We start from the raw sequence: 18,592 nt of genomic DNA, 5'->3' as shown, positions 1-18,592 counted from the left end.
CCCACCTGACAACTGCCCCGGGGACGTCTCCTGGGGGACAATCCCATAACTGAACAGAGATGTTTCTTATTCGTGTCCTAGAAATTAAAATTGAATTCATCTGTGTAAAAACAGTATTCTTTTTATACAGAATTTAAATTAAAGTTAACGTTACCTAAGACACGTCCATCTTTATAACAAAGTTTTTTAAATCTCAGCACAAAGTTTTTACTTTTGTACACGCTACATGTAATGTCGAAAAAAGTAGAAACGCAGGTCCATTTTATCACTGAAAGTTGGTCAAGAGATAAACACATTGACGGAAACACGCTTTTGAGGGGAGAGTTCATTCCTTAGCATGTACCTGTTATTCTTCATTATTTTATAATATTTTAAGAAGTCCATTCTTTGATGATTTTCCTTTTCTTTTTGCAATTCATGATTATGATAAGGAATATGTTAAATGAAAGAAAGATATTATTCAGAGGGGTGAAGGCTCAAATTTTTGAGTTTCTTCAGTTTGTCTCCCTCTACAAAGGAATATGTTGTTAGAAATACCCTTTTAATGGGGTTATGATTTTCATCTTAGATTCTTATAATAGTTACTATCCTATATGTCACTGTCAGTAATACTTTATTGTGCAATTTTCGTTTGTTATGTTGACTGTGAATTTATCTGAACATCATTACAATTCTTAATGTCGGAGAAATAATTGACAGAAAAAATATGAATATTCTGTGCCTGAAAAGACTTGAACGTGTAAAAAGGTAATATCTTCCAACAGCCCTGGGAAAGCACACCCGCACGACCAACACAAATCTCTCAACCACAAAGATGGGATGATTCGAGTTTCAATTAATTGAAAATTAAGTTTTGTTTCGCACAGTTTTATTTGATAACGTTTGAACATGGAAAACAAAAACAAAAAAAAAATGTCTAGCGCAAGAGTAATTGAAGTTAGTATGCAAACAACGCTTTTGCACGTAATGGTATACCGGAGATTGTGGTATCAGATAATGGTACACAGTTTACAAGTGACCAGTTCAAAGAGTTTGCTTGTCAGTACCAATTCAAGCATGTCACGTCTTCATCACTTTCTACATAGCAATGGGAAAGTTGAAAAGACAGTACAAATCGCAATGTCTAATGAAAAATGCAATGAGAGATGGAACAGATCCAGGTTTGGCATTTCTTGACTATCGGAACACACCGATCGATGGGCTAGATGCTAGTCCTGCACAATTGTTGATGCAGAGGAGGACAAGGACCACCCTGCCAACAGCTAGTCAGCTGCTGAAACCAAAAGTAATAAAGAATGTGCAAACAAAGCTGACCAAGAAACAAAAGTGCAGTAAAATTACTTTGATCGAAGCGAAAAGCGTTGCTGTTTCAAAGACAAAGTTTCCAAGAAGTTGCATAGTGGAATGTGAAGGAAAAATGCTCCTGTCAAAACAGAATTGACATCAGAAGAGGTACAGCGGAAAACAATCCTTAATGCAACAAAGCTAGATGACTCAACATAATATCGTATCACAAGATCAGGTCAAAAATATGGACCAGTGTAAAAACTTATCTATTTTATAGGATAGATACCGGAATTTGACGGGAAATGAATTGACAATGATCACGGGATTGTGACAAAATGTTTAGATGTTAAACTATTCATCTGGAGAGTAGAGTTGGTTACATTTTGAGTGCAATAAAAGTGTTTCATCTAACTTATCAAAAGTAACAGCTTTGTCGATTATTATAAGAGAAACAATGATTAACGTTTCTTCAAAGACAAAAATAACACATTTCTAAAAGTGAACAAAAGTACAGTTTACAAAACAATCACAAGTATTCCTCCAAGTGTGAAGAGCGAGATTGAACTTACGTCGTTATAAGAGTGCGTTGTAATGTGTCATACAAAGCCGTGATATCTCAATATTGAAGTGAAGTGTTACTCACTTTACAAGTATCAGTAATGTTTGTGTTTATAAGATGTGTTGCTATGATTACACATGTAGTAAAGTTGAATGTAAGATATAAGATATGGCAAGTCAAACACGCCCATACAAGACGTATTTCCATTATTACTCAAATAGGACAAGTATATTGTGTGAACAACGTATCAAATAATTGCCATGATAATCCTAAAAAGACAATGGCTTATTAATTAAGTTTCAGTGGTAGTTGATAAATGAAAAAATCTGTGTGAAAAAGAGAAACTTTACTTTTCTAAAAAAAGGGAGATGCCAAATGTTTGAAATTAGTACAGTTTGAACGCAGAGACTAGTGCCTAGCTATGCAGCACCAACCAATCCCCACAGAGATGATGCTGTTGCTATGCTCTATAGTTACCCCTCTCGAGAAACCCCGAAGGTAGATGTACTACCTCAGCAAACTTCCTTACTTGCACCCAAGACCTAGGAGAATAAAAACATATCAACATATCACCTGCGTGTTAACAAAATGTGCACATATACTTTTTGACCAGTTTCCGTTTCTTCCCTTGGGCATCCGATGCAATCGATATCGCTAAAGCATTTATTGTTCAAACTCGTCATGATTGTAATACAACAAATTACTGCCAAGATCGTGTGCTTATTCTGACTGATTAAAGAAACAACTAAGGAACTCTCTAAATAACAGGCTAAATATTACAGTCGTCATCCCTTGATATCTCTTAGAGATGGGCTAAAGAGGATGACATTTTCAGAACATGCTCATCACACCTTAGTTTGATGACTTTGTGCCTACTGACACCATTTTTGAAAAAAAAGAACGAAAAATGCGAAATCCAGGGTGCCCCGGCCGAAAAGCTGGTCGCCGTTTCGGCTTTAAAAAGACATTTCTGGTTATAACTCGGCTATTTTTTGATCAATTGTGATGGTTTTGGTGTCTAACCCCATGTTTTGGGGGTCAAGGAAATGGATTATAATGATAATTTTAGTGTAAAACCTAATCTTCCACATGATACTAACCTTTTGCCCATATTTAGGCATAAAATTTCCTTGCCTTTTACCCCTACCCCAACTGCCATTTTTTGCATTTTTTTCTGTATTTTTTCAAGTAGTATTGACTACCATACTCTTAATAACAAGTTCTAGCTATCAATCTGGTGTTTTCTACCAACAATAGTACAGCAAGGGTTATGTTATACGTGTGTCATGCAGATACCGGTATGTGGCTGGTGCATTCAGGATGCATGGTAATTGTGCAACCAGTGCTAATACTGCTTCTGCATTATAGTGCCTAATGCCGGTTGGAAGATATTACCTTTTTACACGTTCAAGTCTTTTCAGGAACAGAATATTCATATTTTTTTCTGTCAATTATTTCTCCGACATTAAGAATTGTAATGATGTTCAGATAAATTCACAGTCAACATAACAAACGAAAATTGCACGATGAAATTACTGACAGTGACATATAGGATAGTAACTATCATAAGAATCTAAGATAAAAATCATAACCCCATTAAAAGGGTATTTCTAACAACATATTCCTTTGTAGAGGGAGACAAACTGAAGAAACTCAAAAACTTGAGCCTTCACCCCTCTGAATGATATCTTTCTTTCATTTAACATATTCCTTATCATAATCATGAATTGCAAAAAGAAAAAGAAAATCATCAAAGAATGGACTTCTTAAAATATTATAAAATAATGAAGAATAACAGGTACATGCTAAGGAATGAAATCTCCCCTCAAAAGCGTGTATCCGTCAATGTGTTTATCTCTTGACCAATTTTCAGTGATAAAATGGACCTGCGTTTCTACTTTTTTCGACATTACACGTAGCGTGTACAATAGTAAAAACTTTTTGCTGAGATTTCAAAAACTTTGTTATAAAGATGGACGTGTCTTAGGTAACGCCAACTTTAATTTAAATTTTATTTAAAAAGAATATTGTTTTTACACAGATGAATTTAATTCTAATTTCTAGGACACACACACACACACACAAAAAAAAAATCTCTGTTCAGTATGGGATTGACCCCCAGGAGACGTCCCCGGGGCAGTGGTTCTCCGGGGGAGTGGTCCTCCGGGGGAGTGGTCCTCCGGGGGAGTGGTCCTCCGGGGGAGTGGTCCCCGGGGGAGTGGTCCCCGGGGGAGTGGTCCTCCGGGGGAGTGGTCCCCCGGGGGAGTTGTCCTCCGGGGGAGTTGTCCCCCGGGGGAGTTGTCCTCCGGGGGAGTTGTCCCCCGGGGCAGTTGTCCCCCGGGGGAGTCGTCCTCCGGGGGAGTCGTCCTCCGGGGGAGACATCCTCCGGGGGAGTAGTCCTCCGGGGGACAAGTCCTAGACCCATATATATATATATATATATATATATATATATATATGTATATATATATATATTTTTTTATTTATATTTATATTTATATACAGGTGTAATAGCCTAAGAATATAATGAGCCAAAGTGGATCTCGGGTTGAAAAAGGTTGAGAAGAGTAGAGCAACACAAATGTGCTACCTTGAAAGTTCAGACTAAGTATACGCACCAGGACCGGCCTTTTCATTTATTATACACAATATTTCTAAGCGTAATCGTACCGCTGATATACAATACATGATAATAATAGTTATGTTACGTAAAGTTTGTATCGGGTGAGACTTTTTCATAGAGAAAGAATGTTTGCACTATCTCCATTATGTTGCACTATAGGCTACGCACAGTTGCCATAGCAACAACTTAAGTGCCAGTTCCACATCCTTTCAAGTTGGTTTCGATAGATAGGGGCATACAGTGGCAACTTAATTATTGCTGCAACTTAGGCCTAGGGGTCTACATTATTGCAAAATTCGGTATACTCTTTCAAAAAGGCCACCTAAATTATTATGTGACGCTTTTCACGTAGTTACTTTCATAAAATGAGGGTGTTTTATGCGATGTTGTGTCAAGTTTGTGTGTTTGTTTACTAGCTACCTTATATCATACAAAACATCAATGATGATAGTTATATAACTAATTGTCTATCGGTTAAGAATGATAAACTGCTTTCCTGAAATACGGAAAATGCCAAAGTGCATTACTTCTCATGATAAACACCATAGTGATAACTACTGAACGTTGTTCTAGTAATATATTCTGTACGGATATAAAGATCATATACGATATAAGATTTTTATGCAGTCATCGCTTTCGAGAGCGGTTTCGGTATTGGCTATCGGTATAAATCGAGAGCGATGGAAGGCACGTAGATAAAGATGTGACTCGCTTTAGATTCACCCACCTCCGGTATGCAGTCTGCAAGCTGGATAATCATCGTCAGGCCCAGATGTTGAAATGTCACATGCCAAGAGAGGGCGTCCATCCCAGAACTTTCGAGTTGCAGAAACTTGATGGCTCGCAGCATTGATCCGATCCCCGGACCACAGATCTCACACCCCGAGGCGTCGGGCCGTCATGCACTTTGTCTGTAGCAAAAATACTAAAACAAATCGGGGGGTGTGGGGTGTGTGGTGGGGTGGTGATCTAAAAAACATCACGAACTAATAGATGTTGGTTGACGCTGGTGAATCCTCTACAGGGCTGGCGCAAAGGGGGGAGGGGGGAATTTTTTTCATAATTCATATAGGGTTTTATCACTTAGGCCCCTCACTTTTTTTCCCTTTCACAAAATATAGGTTTGGCTTTTTTGTTGTTTACCTTTGCTTATCAGCAGCCGATGTTGTTAGAGGAGTGGCATCAAAGCTGTGAAGCTTGTCAGCCCGACTTTGGTAGGGAAATTGCATCCAAACGTGTGAAGACCTTTTTTTGTTGTTGCTTTGCTTTGCTTTGTTTTGTTTTTGTTTTTTGTTGCTTGTCAGCCGATTTTGGGACACAATTAGCTGTCATCCAAAATGTCTCCCACCACCCATCCTCAAAATAAATCAACATCCTTGTTCCCATAAACTGGGCTCCTTTCCCTGATAAAAACGTAGCGGCCGACCCTGTTGACTGTATGTTGTTGATTATGTATGTATGTACAGTGTATACAGTATATGAAGAGTTTAAATGCAAAACTGACATATCTATTTTTATCTTCTTGAGATATTTGATAGAGATGTTGTATAAAACAAGGAAAATAATAATAATGTAAGTGATGATTTCAATAATCACTTTAATATAACAAAAATATTTATTGTGATGAGTATCATTGAAAATATTTAATCATTCTCTACTTGCTGATGGCCTAAGTTGAAAAAAAAATGTAGAAAAAAAAAGGATCTGTTTTTGTATTCAACTTTTTAAATTGAAATGTAATGTATATAATATATATATATATATTATATACTATATATATAATATTATATATATCGTCGGTGCGACACGACAGATTGTCGCTAGGCTGTGGGAGTCTGCACAGGGTTAACATTCTGCCATGTGCAAAACGATATATATGTATTATAATATATATATAATATATACATATATACACACACATATTATATCAGAGAACAGAAAATGTTTATACAGTGGGACTCCCGTTACAATGAAGTCCTTGGGACCAGCAGTTTTCCTTTCGTTATATCAAAATTTCGCCTATAAACTGAACAAATAAACCATAAAAATACATAAAGTGGATAATGTTTGCGGCCTGAATTTTTACTTTGTTGTAACCAGATTTCATTATAGCTGTGTTCGTTTCAAGGGGAGTGCACTGTACCATACAATGTTTTCATCATTGGTAATTCATGTGTTCTCTTTTGTTGCTTTTGGTACTGTTTCTCCATATGACTATCCACTCTGTAAGACGTAAGTACACGTACTTGAAAACAACATCACATTTACATTGCATATACACAAACAAGTAAGAACACAAGGGAACAATACATATTAGAAGTTTATTACATTAAAACATGTATTTTCACACTTCTTCTCACTTGAATGATTAACGGTCAGTGGTCAACCATCACATTCTGACTTGAATACATATGGGAGAATGAAAAAAAGTCTCACTGGGAATAGAGTATACAAATGTATAAAATATAGTTTGTCTAATACATTACATATTTACAATGGAAAAGGGCTATGCTTTCCATGTCTAGATACTTCAACAATGCCATGCACTGAAAAAGACAGCCTCTACACCTCAGTAATCAAATGCTGCTGTTGATTTGAAGAGACAAACCTCAAATTCTTTATATCAACAATAAACTGAACTCTTTTACTGTAGCACACAACAGCTATCAAATTTGTCGATGTTGGCACCAGACAGTTTAACCCGTTGAGGACGAGTCCCGAGTATACTCGGGCAAGCATCTATGGGAAATGTGTGTTGTAGCAAAATCAAACCGTCCTCAACAGGTTAATAACATTTACAGTCATATACACAGAGATATAAATATTGATCCCATTCATCATTTAAAAAAAAATGCACTTGGCAATGCATCACTTAAAAACTAATTTACATGATGTAACCTTTTAGCACTACATTTTTTGAAAGGAGTCTCTGGATATTTTGTTAGAAAGTCTATTACAACATTACTGGTTCGTTAACCAAATTAAGTACTGTATACGCTATAATTTTCGCGTACATAAATTTTCGCGAATTGCCGCTGTCACACATTTTCGCGAGTGGTTAAATTCGCGATTGGGGGACCAGAGAAAATATGAAGTGGCAAAGAAAGTGTGAATTTTCAACTTACTAGCAAATAAGAATGATACTAGTTATACACTGCATGAAAAAAACTTACCAAACTCTGCGAACTAGTAAGTTAGAATTCAACATTTTTGAAGTGGTTAAGTCCATCGCGCTAGATTTCTGACGAGTGGTCCCCTTGCGATAATGGATTGGCTCTCTACAGTATTCGTAAGTAGACGTGGACGTACGTAAACAAGCTTAGCCAGTATGGTCTGTTCGGTAAGCCGTGACATGGTATACTAGTACTGAAATGTTCGTATCATCAAGGCAAGGGATTCATTTTGGAAGTTAAAGGACAAGTTCACCTTCATAAACATAAGGATTGAGAAAATGCAACAATATTAGTAGAACACATCAGTGAAAGTTTGAGGAAAATTGGACAATCGATGCAAAAGTTATGAATTTTTTAAATTTTTGTGTTGGAACCGCTGGATGAGGAGACTACTACAGCTTGTGAGTCATATGCGTACAACAGTATAAAGAAAATATAAAAGAAAATTCAACATATTTTCACTTTTTTCGCATGATAAAAGAGCAATTGACTTGGCTCTTTCTAAAGGCAGGGGGAATAATATTACCCATAACATTTATCGGTAACGAGTCAGGGAAATGTGTACTTTTTTCAAAAGATGGAATTTTGTGAAATTCTCTTTATATTTTCCTTATATTGTTGTACGCATGTGACATCTAAGTTATTCATACACTGCAGTAGTCTTCTCATCCAGCGGGTACTGCACAAAAACTTCAAAAATTCATAACTTTTGAACGGATTGTCTGATTTTCCTCAAACTTTCAATGATGTGTTCTACTAATATTGCTACATTCTCTCAATCCTTATGTTTATGAAGGTGAACTTGTCCTTTAATATTTTTGCGTGTTGTTAATTTCGCGAATAGCTCCCGACTCGCGAAATTCGCGAAAATAAAACCCCCGCGAAATATATAGCGTATACAGTAATCTCTTGATGGTTTCCCACTGAGGGTATTGAAAAACAATCACGGCCATTCACTACAGTTAAAATTATGTCAGTGTTTGCAATTGACAACCACATGTGTAATTATTCTATGATTCAGATAGCAAGACACATGAATCAATAGAGTAAAATTCCACCATCAATTTCATAATCTCATCTTTGTCCCACAGTCTTTGCACTGCAGTTTAGAGCCGGGTTCACACGTACACCAATTAGCGGGATACAAATCTCGAGATTTGCATCGCGATCGTCATCCCGAGTTTTTTGCACGTGTGGACAGAAAAGACCCGAAAATTAGCGGGATAAGCATCGCGATGCTAATCCCAAGAAATCTTGCGCTGGTTCGTCAATTAGCAGGATAATTGGCCCCGCGCTGGTACATGTGAACGGTTGGATTAGAATCTCAAGTTTTTATATCCCATCATGCAATGCGCACATCACAACAGCGAGGCCTCTGCGAAGAGCTCCTTCACCTCTTTGGAGCACAACAACAACAGCGCGCGAACCACACAACTGACGCGTAAAAGACAATGGACAAAGGTAAGTGCGCGCAGGTAGTGATAGAGAAGGGCGCTGTGTGACCCAGTTTGCAGGCTTTGCTGTTATCTCTATCGGCAGTTAGCGGGATAATTTGGTACATGTGGACGCTCGCAAAAAAACTTGGGATGTGGATCGCGATCGTCATCCCGCTATTTTGTACGTGTGAACCTGGCTTAGGATTCATATTCAGATAACAGAAGACTGCATATTCAATACTTTTTGAACCATTTAGCATCTCTCTTTCCTTGTAATAGAACATAATAAGTAGTATAACATGTTCACTGGTTGACACACTCACGTCAGAGTAGCAAACTCAAAGAAAGTTAACTTTTTCGTGCCAGGGACTTTGGACAGTGAGTATAACTCTATGGGGGTTTTCTGTGCCAATATAAGCGCTCAAAGCACACAAAGCATTAAAGGTATGGGAAGGCAATTATTGACACAAGTACTGAAACTAACTCAACAAGATGGCAATCACACCAACATATTGTGGAATGCATTAATTACTCCACACTGAATACAGCAGAAAACAAGATCGACTTCAATGCCCCTACGCTATATACTAGGAAATGGTACACAACATCTGAACAATATGATGCTCTGAGAACACAAAGACATTCTTGACATGATACACTTGAACATCCAAAGTTCTTTTCTGTTCATTTTGCATCTTTGGTTACTAGTCATGACATAGGCCAGGATTTGCTTTTGATACAAAAGAAATAAACACCATACGTAACATTTAAAGCAGAATCAACCCAATGGTAGAAAATTAGCCATGATTTTCATATCATGTGGTGGACCTGACCTGAAAACCAACTCAGTTCAAATAAATTCAGCATATTCAAAAGCTCTGAATTAAAACAAAACAATACAGACAGAATCAGCTAGCTGTATGAATATTTTTATCTCTGCATCATATACATTTACTGCCTAGGCCTAAATAAATTGTCAGACAATAGACATATGATAAAGATCCGCAAATTGCATTGCATCATGTAAGTTGAATATTGCCAAAGTCAAAGCACATCTTCCAGTACCAATAGATCCAACTAGATCCAACAAAGTTTACAGCATTTCAGGAGACTGAATGGCAAAACATCTTTTGAACTGGCAAGATTCATGATTATTCAGTACTGTATCTTTTTTTTCTTCTATCTTTAAACAAGTGCCTTTAATATTTGGAGTACCTGGTTCGTACAAGCCATTTATAAATGACCTCTGAGTCATAAACCAACAGAATATATGGTGTACTATTTAGTCTTACAGAGAACATTCAGCTTACAAGACATTAAAATCAGTCTCTCGACTTAAATCGATTGACATCTTTCTCTAAATGCCAGTACTTCCATCTCAAACTAATAAGCCTTCTAAACACATGTGTTTCCACAAATGTGACTTTTTTTTTTCATTTCTGTACAGACTGACTTCTAAAGAAAATTGTGTGATAGTAAACATGAAAGCCCTTTTATCTATTTTGTTTCAGGATCATTCCACAAAAGTGACACAAAATTCCATGATAAAAGTACATATACCGGTATATATTCTCTATGTCCAAGCATACAATGTCTGAAGGAGGAATGTACAAATCATAACTGGATGCGTAAAAGTGTGCACAAGGTCTTTACATGCAGACATATACTGCCTATCAATATAGAACTTAAATCTCTGAAAACATTACTTTGTCATAAAAATGACACATCAAACACACATAAAATGGTGGCAACAGGTGTGTTAGCAGACAGCACACCTTAAAACAATAAATGAAACATATACAATAATGTTAACTACAGCTTGAAAGGAATGTATTTTACAGCTTAATATCACAGAGTGTTTTACCATGCTTCATTATCTAGTTAAGAGCTTCTGAGGGTCTGATATTGAAGGTATAATATGTGATATGAACATGATATCAATACTGAAAGCAGCAGTGTATACAAAGAACTGCCAATGGAACTCAACAAGCACAATGCCTGTATCACACATCATTTTTCACTGACATTTCATTGATTTTGACATGGAGAAGTATATTAAGTATTTACACCATTAAAAAAGAATCCCTAGAAGACGATAATTATTGCTTGATATATGGCAAGAATACAGTATTTTCATGTCGATGCAAGTTTCTTCAAATTACATCTAAAAAAACTCTATATTGGCTAAATTTGTGACAACACACATTAGGAACAAATGTATTGTTTTAGTATATACAAGAAAAATTCATCTTTTTATGGAGTTGTTTGAAAAAAAAAACAACAGGCACACATCATGAAAGATCATCTCCTGCAAAAATCGCAAAGATCAAAGACACTGCACACTGGCAAGAACTATTACGCATCTAATCATTGCTGTGTTCGTTCATGCATGGCTAATGCTGGTATCTACCTCCAGGTCTACGCTGATTGGTGCATTTTGATCTCCATCATCCCGGCTGTACGATGGGCCATGAAGCGGGGGCGAGAGGCCGTAGACGGGGTTCAAGAACTCGTCCTCATTGGTCACCTCTGAGAGGATGTCAAGGTCATCTAGCTGGCAGTCACTGTTGACGCAGAATTCACCCTCCATCTTGTCAATTTTCCTGAACCACGTAAAAGAGCTCCTGGAAAGTAATAAACACAAAAAGAAAACCAACACATGAGAACACACTTATAGTAATAAAAAGAAGTAAAACATCACACGTCTGCTGTTATTATGATCACTCTTACTATGACTCTAAGCTGATTCCTTCAGAAAATGAATCTTTCTTGAAAGTTTCACCTTCAGCTCTTACCTTGAGACAGGAAAGCGCCTCTTCCTCCAGAAGTATGAAGCCACTGCTACCGTGACGATGACCAGGATCACAGTCAGTGTTACTCCGACGATCACAGCTGCACCTGTTACAGTGAGATGGCAGAAACAGAGAGCAAAATAGGATATACAACAGAATATGGTAGCTCATCACTGACTGGACATTCTTACAGCAAATGCTGGTAGTCTCACAAGATTATGACAGTACTTTAAAAGTGGATATTTTCACGCGAGTAATTTTTCGCGCTCGGCCGGATAAGAAGAATTACCCACTGAAGCATATAGCATGCAAAAATATTGGCATGCTTTTATTTTTGCGCTAGCTTCTGGTTGCATGAAAATTTCCACATTGCAAAATTTCCACTTTTACAGTATCTAAATCTCATGTATTGGTGCTTCACAAGGGTTATCAATGGCTAATGTAATCGAAACATATGCGGCAGAAAATGAAAGTGAATGAAGCAAGTGCAATACATAACAAATCACAATTTCAATGGCACTAAGGCCAGGAAAATCCACAAATTTGAATACACTAGACAATGCAGCAATTTTGTACATCCTCCATTATATCACTATGCAAAAGATCTGAAAAAAAATTGAATTGTCACTAACTGGTAACACATGTAAACTTCCAACTAAAAAGTCATGTGATCACTGGAACAAAGACACATCCATCCAAAGCTTGGCATTAAAACATGCATGAATCTTCAGTTAGAAAAGTATTTGAGTCTCAGTCAAAACATACCAGGTAACATTTTTCCTTGACTCACTGTTATAAAGGACTAACATATCAAAGGACAAGCCATGCGGTCACTTTTCAAGACACTTTGTTTTCAAACACTAGAGCATTGCATGGCATTTTAGTCTCAAAGATATAAACTGCAGCATTACGTGATAACTTAAAAAAAAGAATCAATAATCTTTATTTGATTTCTATAATTTAACATGAGCTAACATTAATTACATAGACTTACATGTAGCTACCAAAAAAAAAAAACAAAACCCAAAACAAAGACAAACAACATCAAAAAACCCTTCCCTACTATGGTCCCCACTCAATGAATTTCCCAAAACCTAAAATAACATTTTATGTTTGTCTTCTGAAGAGAATAGAAACTACGGGTTCAGACAGTCTACTTGAAGCTGACTCACTCTGAATTGCACGTCTCTTCGGTGGACTCTTTATATCAGGTTCACAGTTCTTAACACAGTGGTCGATGCGATACGTTTCCCCGAGGACCTTCACCTCGGTGGTGTGCATGACAAAGCTGGTGTAGGCATCTAGGAGCTGGGAGGACTGGGAGGGGCTGACGGCCATAATGGTGACTTCGTAGATCACACTGCCATTCCTCAACATCTCATCTTGGATGCAACAATTACATGAAAGATAACAGAATCAGCAATTATGAAGAACTTCCGGAAGCCTAGGATTCTAAATGCCCTTTGTTAGTTGAAAAACTTTGCCTCTCGAAGATTTGTTTCTTTATAAAGGTGATCAGTAATGATCTAAAATATATGTGTGACACTGAATTTCACATGATGCAAAATAAAATACGGGATTTGAGTATGCCATCATGTAATAACAATACAAGTTTACTGATGCGCTGTATTGTCTTCTTAAAAAAGAGAAAAAATCTTTGAATGCCACACTGTTCTTCTTTTTTTTTTTACGGAGACTAGTGTCTTCATTGCATTTATTTTGTTTCAGTGTCATTTTCTGCTTTTTTGGAATGGGTGTGAACAGTTTAATAAATCAAATCAATACAGCAATAAGACCAAACCAAAGAAGAAAAAGGTAAAAAGGGAACGATATTGATGCATCCAGTGCTTGCTGTCTCTTTCCGTTCAGTGACAATGCCCCTATGACAATTGCTCCCATGAAACATCTGCAAGCTATTTAAAGCCAAACATAAACTCTAGCCATAAACATAACCCTAACCATAATCCTAATCCTCACATCAAACTAAACCTAAAACCCTAACCATAAGTCCTTGGAGAAAAGAATACCGGAGAAAAGAATACTGGAGCAACTGTCGCAGGAGCAAATGTGTCACCGTTTCTTACAAGGGGTCAGCATTTTACATTCATACTGGGGTTTGAAAATCCCTAAAGAGGGAAGTGGGGTGTCGAGTCTTACCTCCTATATAAAGGGAATTGAAGCTGCATCTGCACTCCTCCCTGATGCCTTGGATGACTACCTCCCGGACAGCCACCATCTTTTCGGGAGAGTCCCTCCACTGGGAGAATTTGGCATCTAGGAGACGCAGCTCCACCGTGTGGCTGTAGTTAGATGTTGGGCAGAGGTTTTCCCTCCCCGGCGTGGGGCCAGAGAGCATGAAGGCACTGGTGGTCTGCTCCTCGCAGCAGGAGCATCGCGAGATGGACTCTTCACCCGACAGGTTGCTAGTATATGCCATGGATGTCAGCATTGCAGAAATCATACAAAACAAGTGATACCATTTCTAAAATCATTAAAATGTTGTGCATTCCAGCACTATTATATATATATATATATATATATATATATATATATATATATATATATATATATATATATATATGTTTATATATTATAGAGAATGTATGATCCTGTTTCAGATGAAGAGTTTTATTGCAAAATGAGCTAAATCCATTCTTGTTAAGTTGAGATATTTGTATTTAAAACTCCTTAAAAAACAAAGAAAATAATAGAAAATACAGGATATTTCTAATCATAACTTCTAGAATATTCCTTGTTATGTCACAAGTAAGGTATTACTGGAAAGGTTTAATTTTGCTCTATCTGATAATGGACTTACTTTGAAATGTTTAAAATGGCGCTTAGCTCATTTTGCAATAAAACTCTTCAGATGTTGCTATCCCACCACTGCTACACTATTGAGTATCATGTTCTCCTAATCTTAAAGATGACTTTCAGAAACAGCGCAAGTATGCTCTTCTCTCTTTCTGTCAGCTTTTTGACCAGTGGAACCTCTGTTTAATGATGTGCGATAGAGCGAAATACCTCAATAACGAGATAATTTTGCACGTCCCATTTCTTCTTTATACTCGTTTGTTCTTATCCCTGATATAACAAGATACCAGCCGTAACAAGTACCTGGTATATTTCAGTGGTCCCAAGTAGCTCATTATAATGATGTTTCCCTGTGTCAACCACTCGAGAACTTATTATCGTTTCTCCTTTGCACCTGTTACATTTAGTTAAGTCATGAAAAAACAGCAGTCAGCAAATTTTTCTTGAAACGTATCAGACATTAGCAAGATACAGATGCCTGTAGTCCATATTCTGCGTGCTGTATTTGTTTCATACAAGTCACTCCTTACAAGAAAAACACATCATGAGCCTGGTGTGATGACACCACTAACCCTGTGAGGAAATATTACTTGCATGATCAACACACGCTGACTAAAAAGGTATTGAGCAGCCAGTCGGTTTTATCTTTAACTGTATAGGGCAAACCCTAGCACGGTCAAAGTTTGTGAAGTGAGGGCAAATCTAATTTCCCCCTACATGACGCTATTGTTTGCTTGACCAATCAGCAGTCAGCTTCCTGCACAGCCATATGTAAAAGAAATAGAATCTCTTTTGGCACGCCAAAGCAGTCTGAATATCAAATATACGAAACATTTTGGTCTTCAGAATGCAAAAGGCTATATCATGTAAAAGAAAAAATGATGGCATAGCTGAGACCTTACTCCATCTCTATAAAGGCCATAGAATCTTTTGATGACTGCTTATCCCCTCACCTCGAGTCATAGCTAAAGACTGTTCCAGCACTTGTAAGCACACGTAGGCTCTGGACAGCAGTTGAGTTTGGACTACTGTATGGCACAGCATCCAGAATCTCTCTGAAGCTGACGAGAGAACTAACATCAAACTCAGCTGCCTGGCCCCTGAAGATTGCCACGGCACCTCCAGATGATTTCAGGGTCCCGTTCTCCGAATTGTGGAACAAGAGCGTCGGGTGGGGTGACACAGTCTCTGCCCCGATGAGCAGGAAGCCATCAGAGTCCAGCTTTTTCCCGCTCAAGTAGATAACCTTGGATATTTGGAGAATGTCCTCCATAATCACCAGGATGTAGCCATCCAGGGGGGCAAGTGCCACGCCCTTGAGCTCGACGAACTCCTTGCCCCCAGTTGCAGCATTGTAAGGATTGATCTCGTTGATGAGAACCACCTCTGGTACATCTGGGCTGAGGGGATGGGAGGGGCAGCTGTTCGGCCGTCCTGGTGATGTTGCTGCTACTTCGAAAACCGAGGACATCTTCACCTGGCAGCACTTGCAGCGGCTCAAGCTGGCCAGGCCCACCACAAACCTAGGGTCCCTGTGGACTTGGCTCTGTCCTGAAAAAGCAGATCAAAGAGTACCAGTTAAAGTTTGCAGTTTCAGCTTTTTTTTCCTTAAAAAAAATTGGATACCTAAATCAGCATGAAGACTTTGCATTAACTGGCATTGTCACAAAATGTCATGAAATACCTCAGTACCTCGGCCCCCAGTTTTTTGTTTGTTTTGATAATACATGGGAATACATAGGGTCTAACCACTTGGCTCCCCCCCCCCCCCCACTTTTTATACCCCGGAAGTGGGACCAGGAAAAAAAAACATGGTTAAGCTTTTTTGTGTGTGTTTTGTACCAGAGGGGCTTAGAAGTGCGGGTAAGGCCTTTTGTTTTTGTTTTTGTTTTTATTTTTTTTGCTTGTCAGCTGGAGAAACCTGGAAGTGGCAGCATAAAGTTGCTTGAAGGCCTACCGTACTTTTGTTGTTTTGTTGTTTTTTTGCTTGTTAGCTGAAGAAACCTAGTAGTGGCACAAGAAATATAAACTGCCCCCCCCCAACTTTTAAAGATGTGGCGCCGGCCATGACATTAACTCTTTATTTGCCAAGTTCGCACATCGGACTCAGTTGCCGGCAAGCCACTTTTGCATATTTTGCTCAAATGCACAATCCCGCCCACACTGATCAATAGATAGCCAGATGTCACAGTACAATGCCAGCTTCACTCACATGATTCCATTCCTCTACACATCAATAGCTTGCTTTGCATGATACAATTGTCCTTGAATACTGTTGTTCCATATATAGGGGTTTCTTTTCGAGTAAATTCTAATTTTCTGTAGTGGTTGTGTCAGAAAAAGTCACACCTCCCAGACCTGGACAATAATGAAGCTGCTGGCCATTTGCAAAAAAAATAATCATAGCTTTCATATCATAGCAAAGTTTAGGAATTTCTGTAAATTTGCTCACTGCATGTCTAGCATAAACATTTCTATAAAAAAAGTTTCATTGCTTTAAAACAGACTGTTTTCCAAAAGTGTTTATTCATTGCTGTCTCAGAATAACGTGGCACACAGGGGTTTTACACTATGACACACGTAGAGTTTAAGCCGAGGATAATATGTACTACGGTGTTATTGCAATCATGACAAATGCAAAAATGATTTCACCTTGAAGGAGTTCCCTGACAAATAATGTGCTGTCATTATCACCACCATACACAAGAACGTCAACCAGGCCCCTGGTAGTAGGGGGCATCCCGGGTTGGTAGTCGCGGTGATCACCGCGATACAGGGTGATGGCACTAGCACCGTTTTGCAGCAGCGTGGAGCCCAGATTCCCGACCCGCATATTGGAAAACCGAGGTTGCTGAGAGAGTTGGGGTTCTGAGGTCAGTGAAGACCCAATGACGAAATATCCTCTCCTGGTGAGAAGAGCAAATATATGGTAACAAACCATCAGGTTTGTTGCTGAAAAGAAAGCAACCCTTTGGTGTATTGTTTGGGTGAGACAGAGAAAAAAAATCAGCAAAACCTGGGAAAACACACCAATGTATTAGTTTTTCTGTGAGACAACCTTCTCATGAGCTTATCATGTCAAACAAAATGTGGCTCTATTATATGCTGTGTGGTTAAACACTAAAACCAGTGGAAGTTTCACATTCTGACAAAAAATAAGAACATTGCTATATAATTATGCAGATGAGATTAAAAAAGACCCAACACAGTGGGGGCACTGTGGTATAGTGGATAAGACTCCTGACTTTCAATCAGAGGACCGGGATTCAAATGCTTAGGTCCTTGGACGAGCTGTTTTTACCAACAATGTCCCTCTTGACCCACGTGCATAAATTGGTACCTGGCTATGCTACAGTAATAATAATGGCAGGGTCTTTTGGTAAAACAGTGTCAACTCTAGATAAATCTCTTTGGCCAAAAGACACGAAAGTTTACAATTTCAAACCTTTCTTTTATTTTGTACCTACAGAACCCTTTTATCATCTCGTTTGATCCTAATATGGTAATGAAAGTAAATTTGAACATGATGTGAAATTCCTCATCACTGCCACATACTCATCTGTCTTCTGACCCTGGAGTGGAATCGTCTTGTAGGCCCTCCCTCCGTTGATCCCGGTGAAAAGCACAAGAATCAGGGAATCTAAGGGTGTTAGACCACGCCCGCCATCAGACAGTTCGATGAACTCCCAAGAAGGGGTGCCTAGATTCTCTAAACTAAGCTCATTGATGACAATGGTTGGAGGAGTGCAATTGTTGGCTGCACCTTGTAAATATAAGGAGATGAGAGATGAATACATAAGTCTTCTATTTCATGGGAGTTACAACATCAGTGGGATATGGTGAAAAGTGATTATACCCATCAAGTCTCATAAAATATATTTCTATGGTTCTGGGATGGATCCTTTTGT

General features: G+C 38.3%; 1 protein-coding gene across 1 annotated transcript; it reads right to left on the bottom strand.

Annotated features, from left to right (window-relative positions):
• Nucleotides 1–11,033: 11,033 nt before the first annotated feature.
• On the bottom strand, nt 11,034–14,143 carry LOC139741235 (uncharacterized). Its single transcript, XM_071651830.1, has 4 exons — nt 14,028–14,143; nt 13,043–13,252; nt 11,874–11,976; nt 11,034–11,702 (listed from the first exon to the last, which is right to left on the bottom strand). Exons 1-4 carry the CDS (start codon nt 14,104–14,106, stop codon nt 11,462–11,464), a joined length of 633 nt encoding a protein of 210 aa, XP_071507931.1. The 5' UTR covers nt 14,107–14,143; the 3' UTR covers nt 11,034–11,461.
• Nucleotides 14,144–18,592: the final 4,449 nt, after the last annotated feature.

Source organism: Diadema antillarum, unplaced genomic scaffold (assembly GCF_040938485.1).
Source record: "Diadema antillarum isolate AM-2024a unplaced genomic scaffold, OU_Dant_1.0 seq00000910_RagTag, whole genome shotgun sequence".
Lineage (NCBI taxonomy): Eukaryota > Metazoa > Echinodermata > Echinoidea > Diadematoida > Diadematidae > Diadema > Diadema antillarum.
This window is presented reverse-complemented; position numbering and strand designations above follow the sequence as displayed.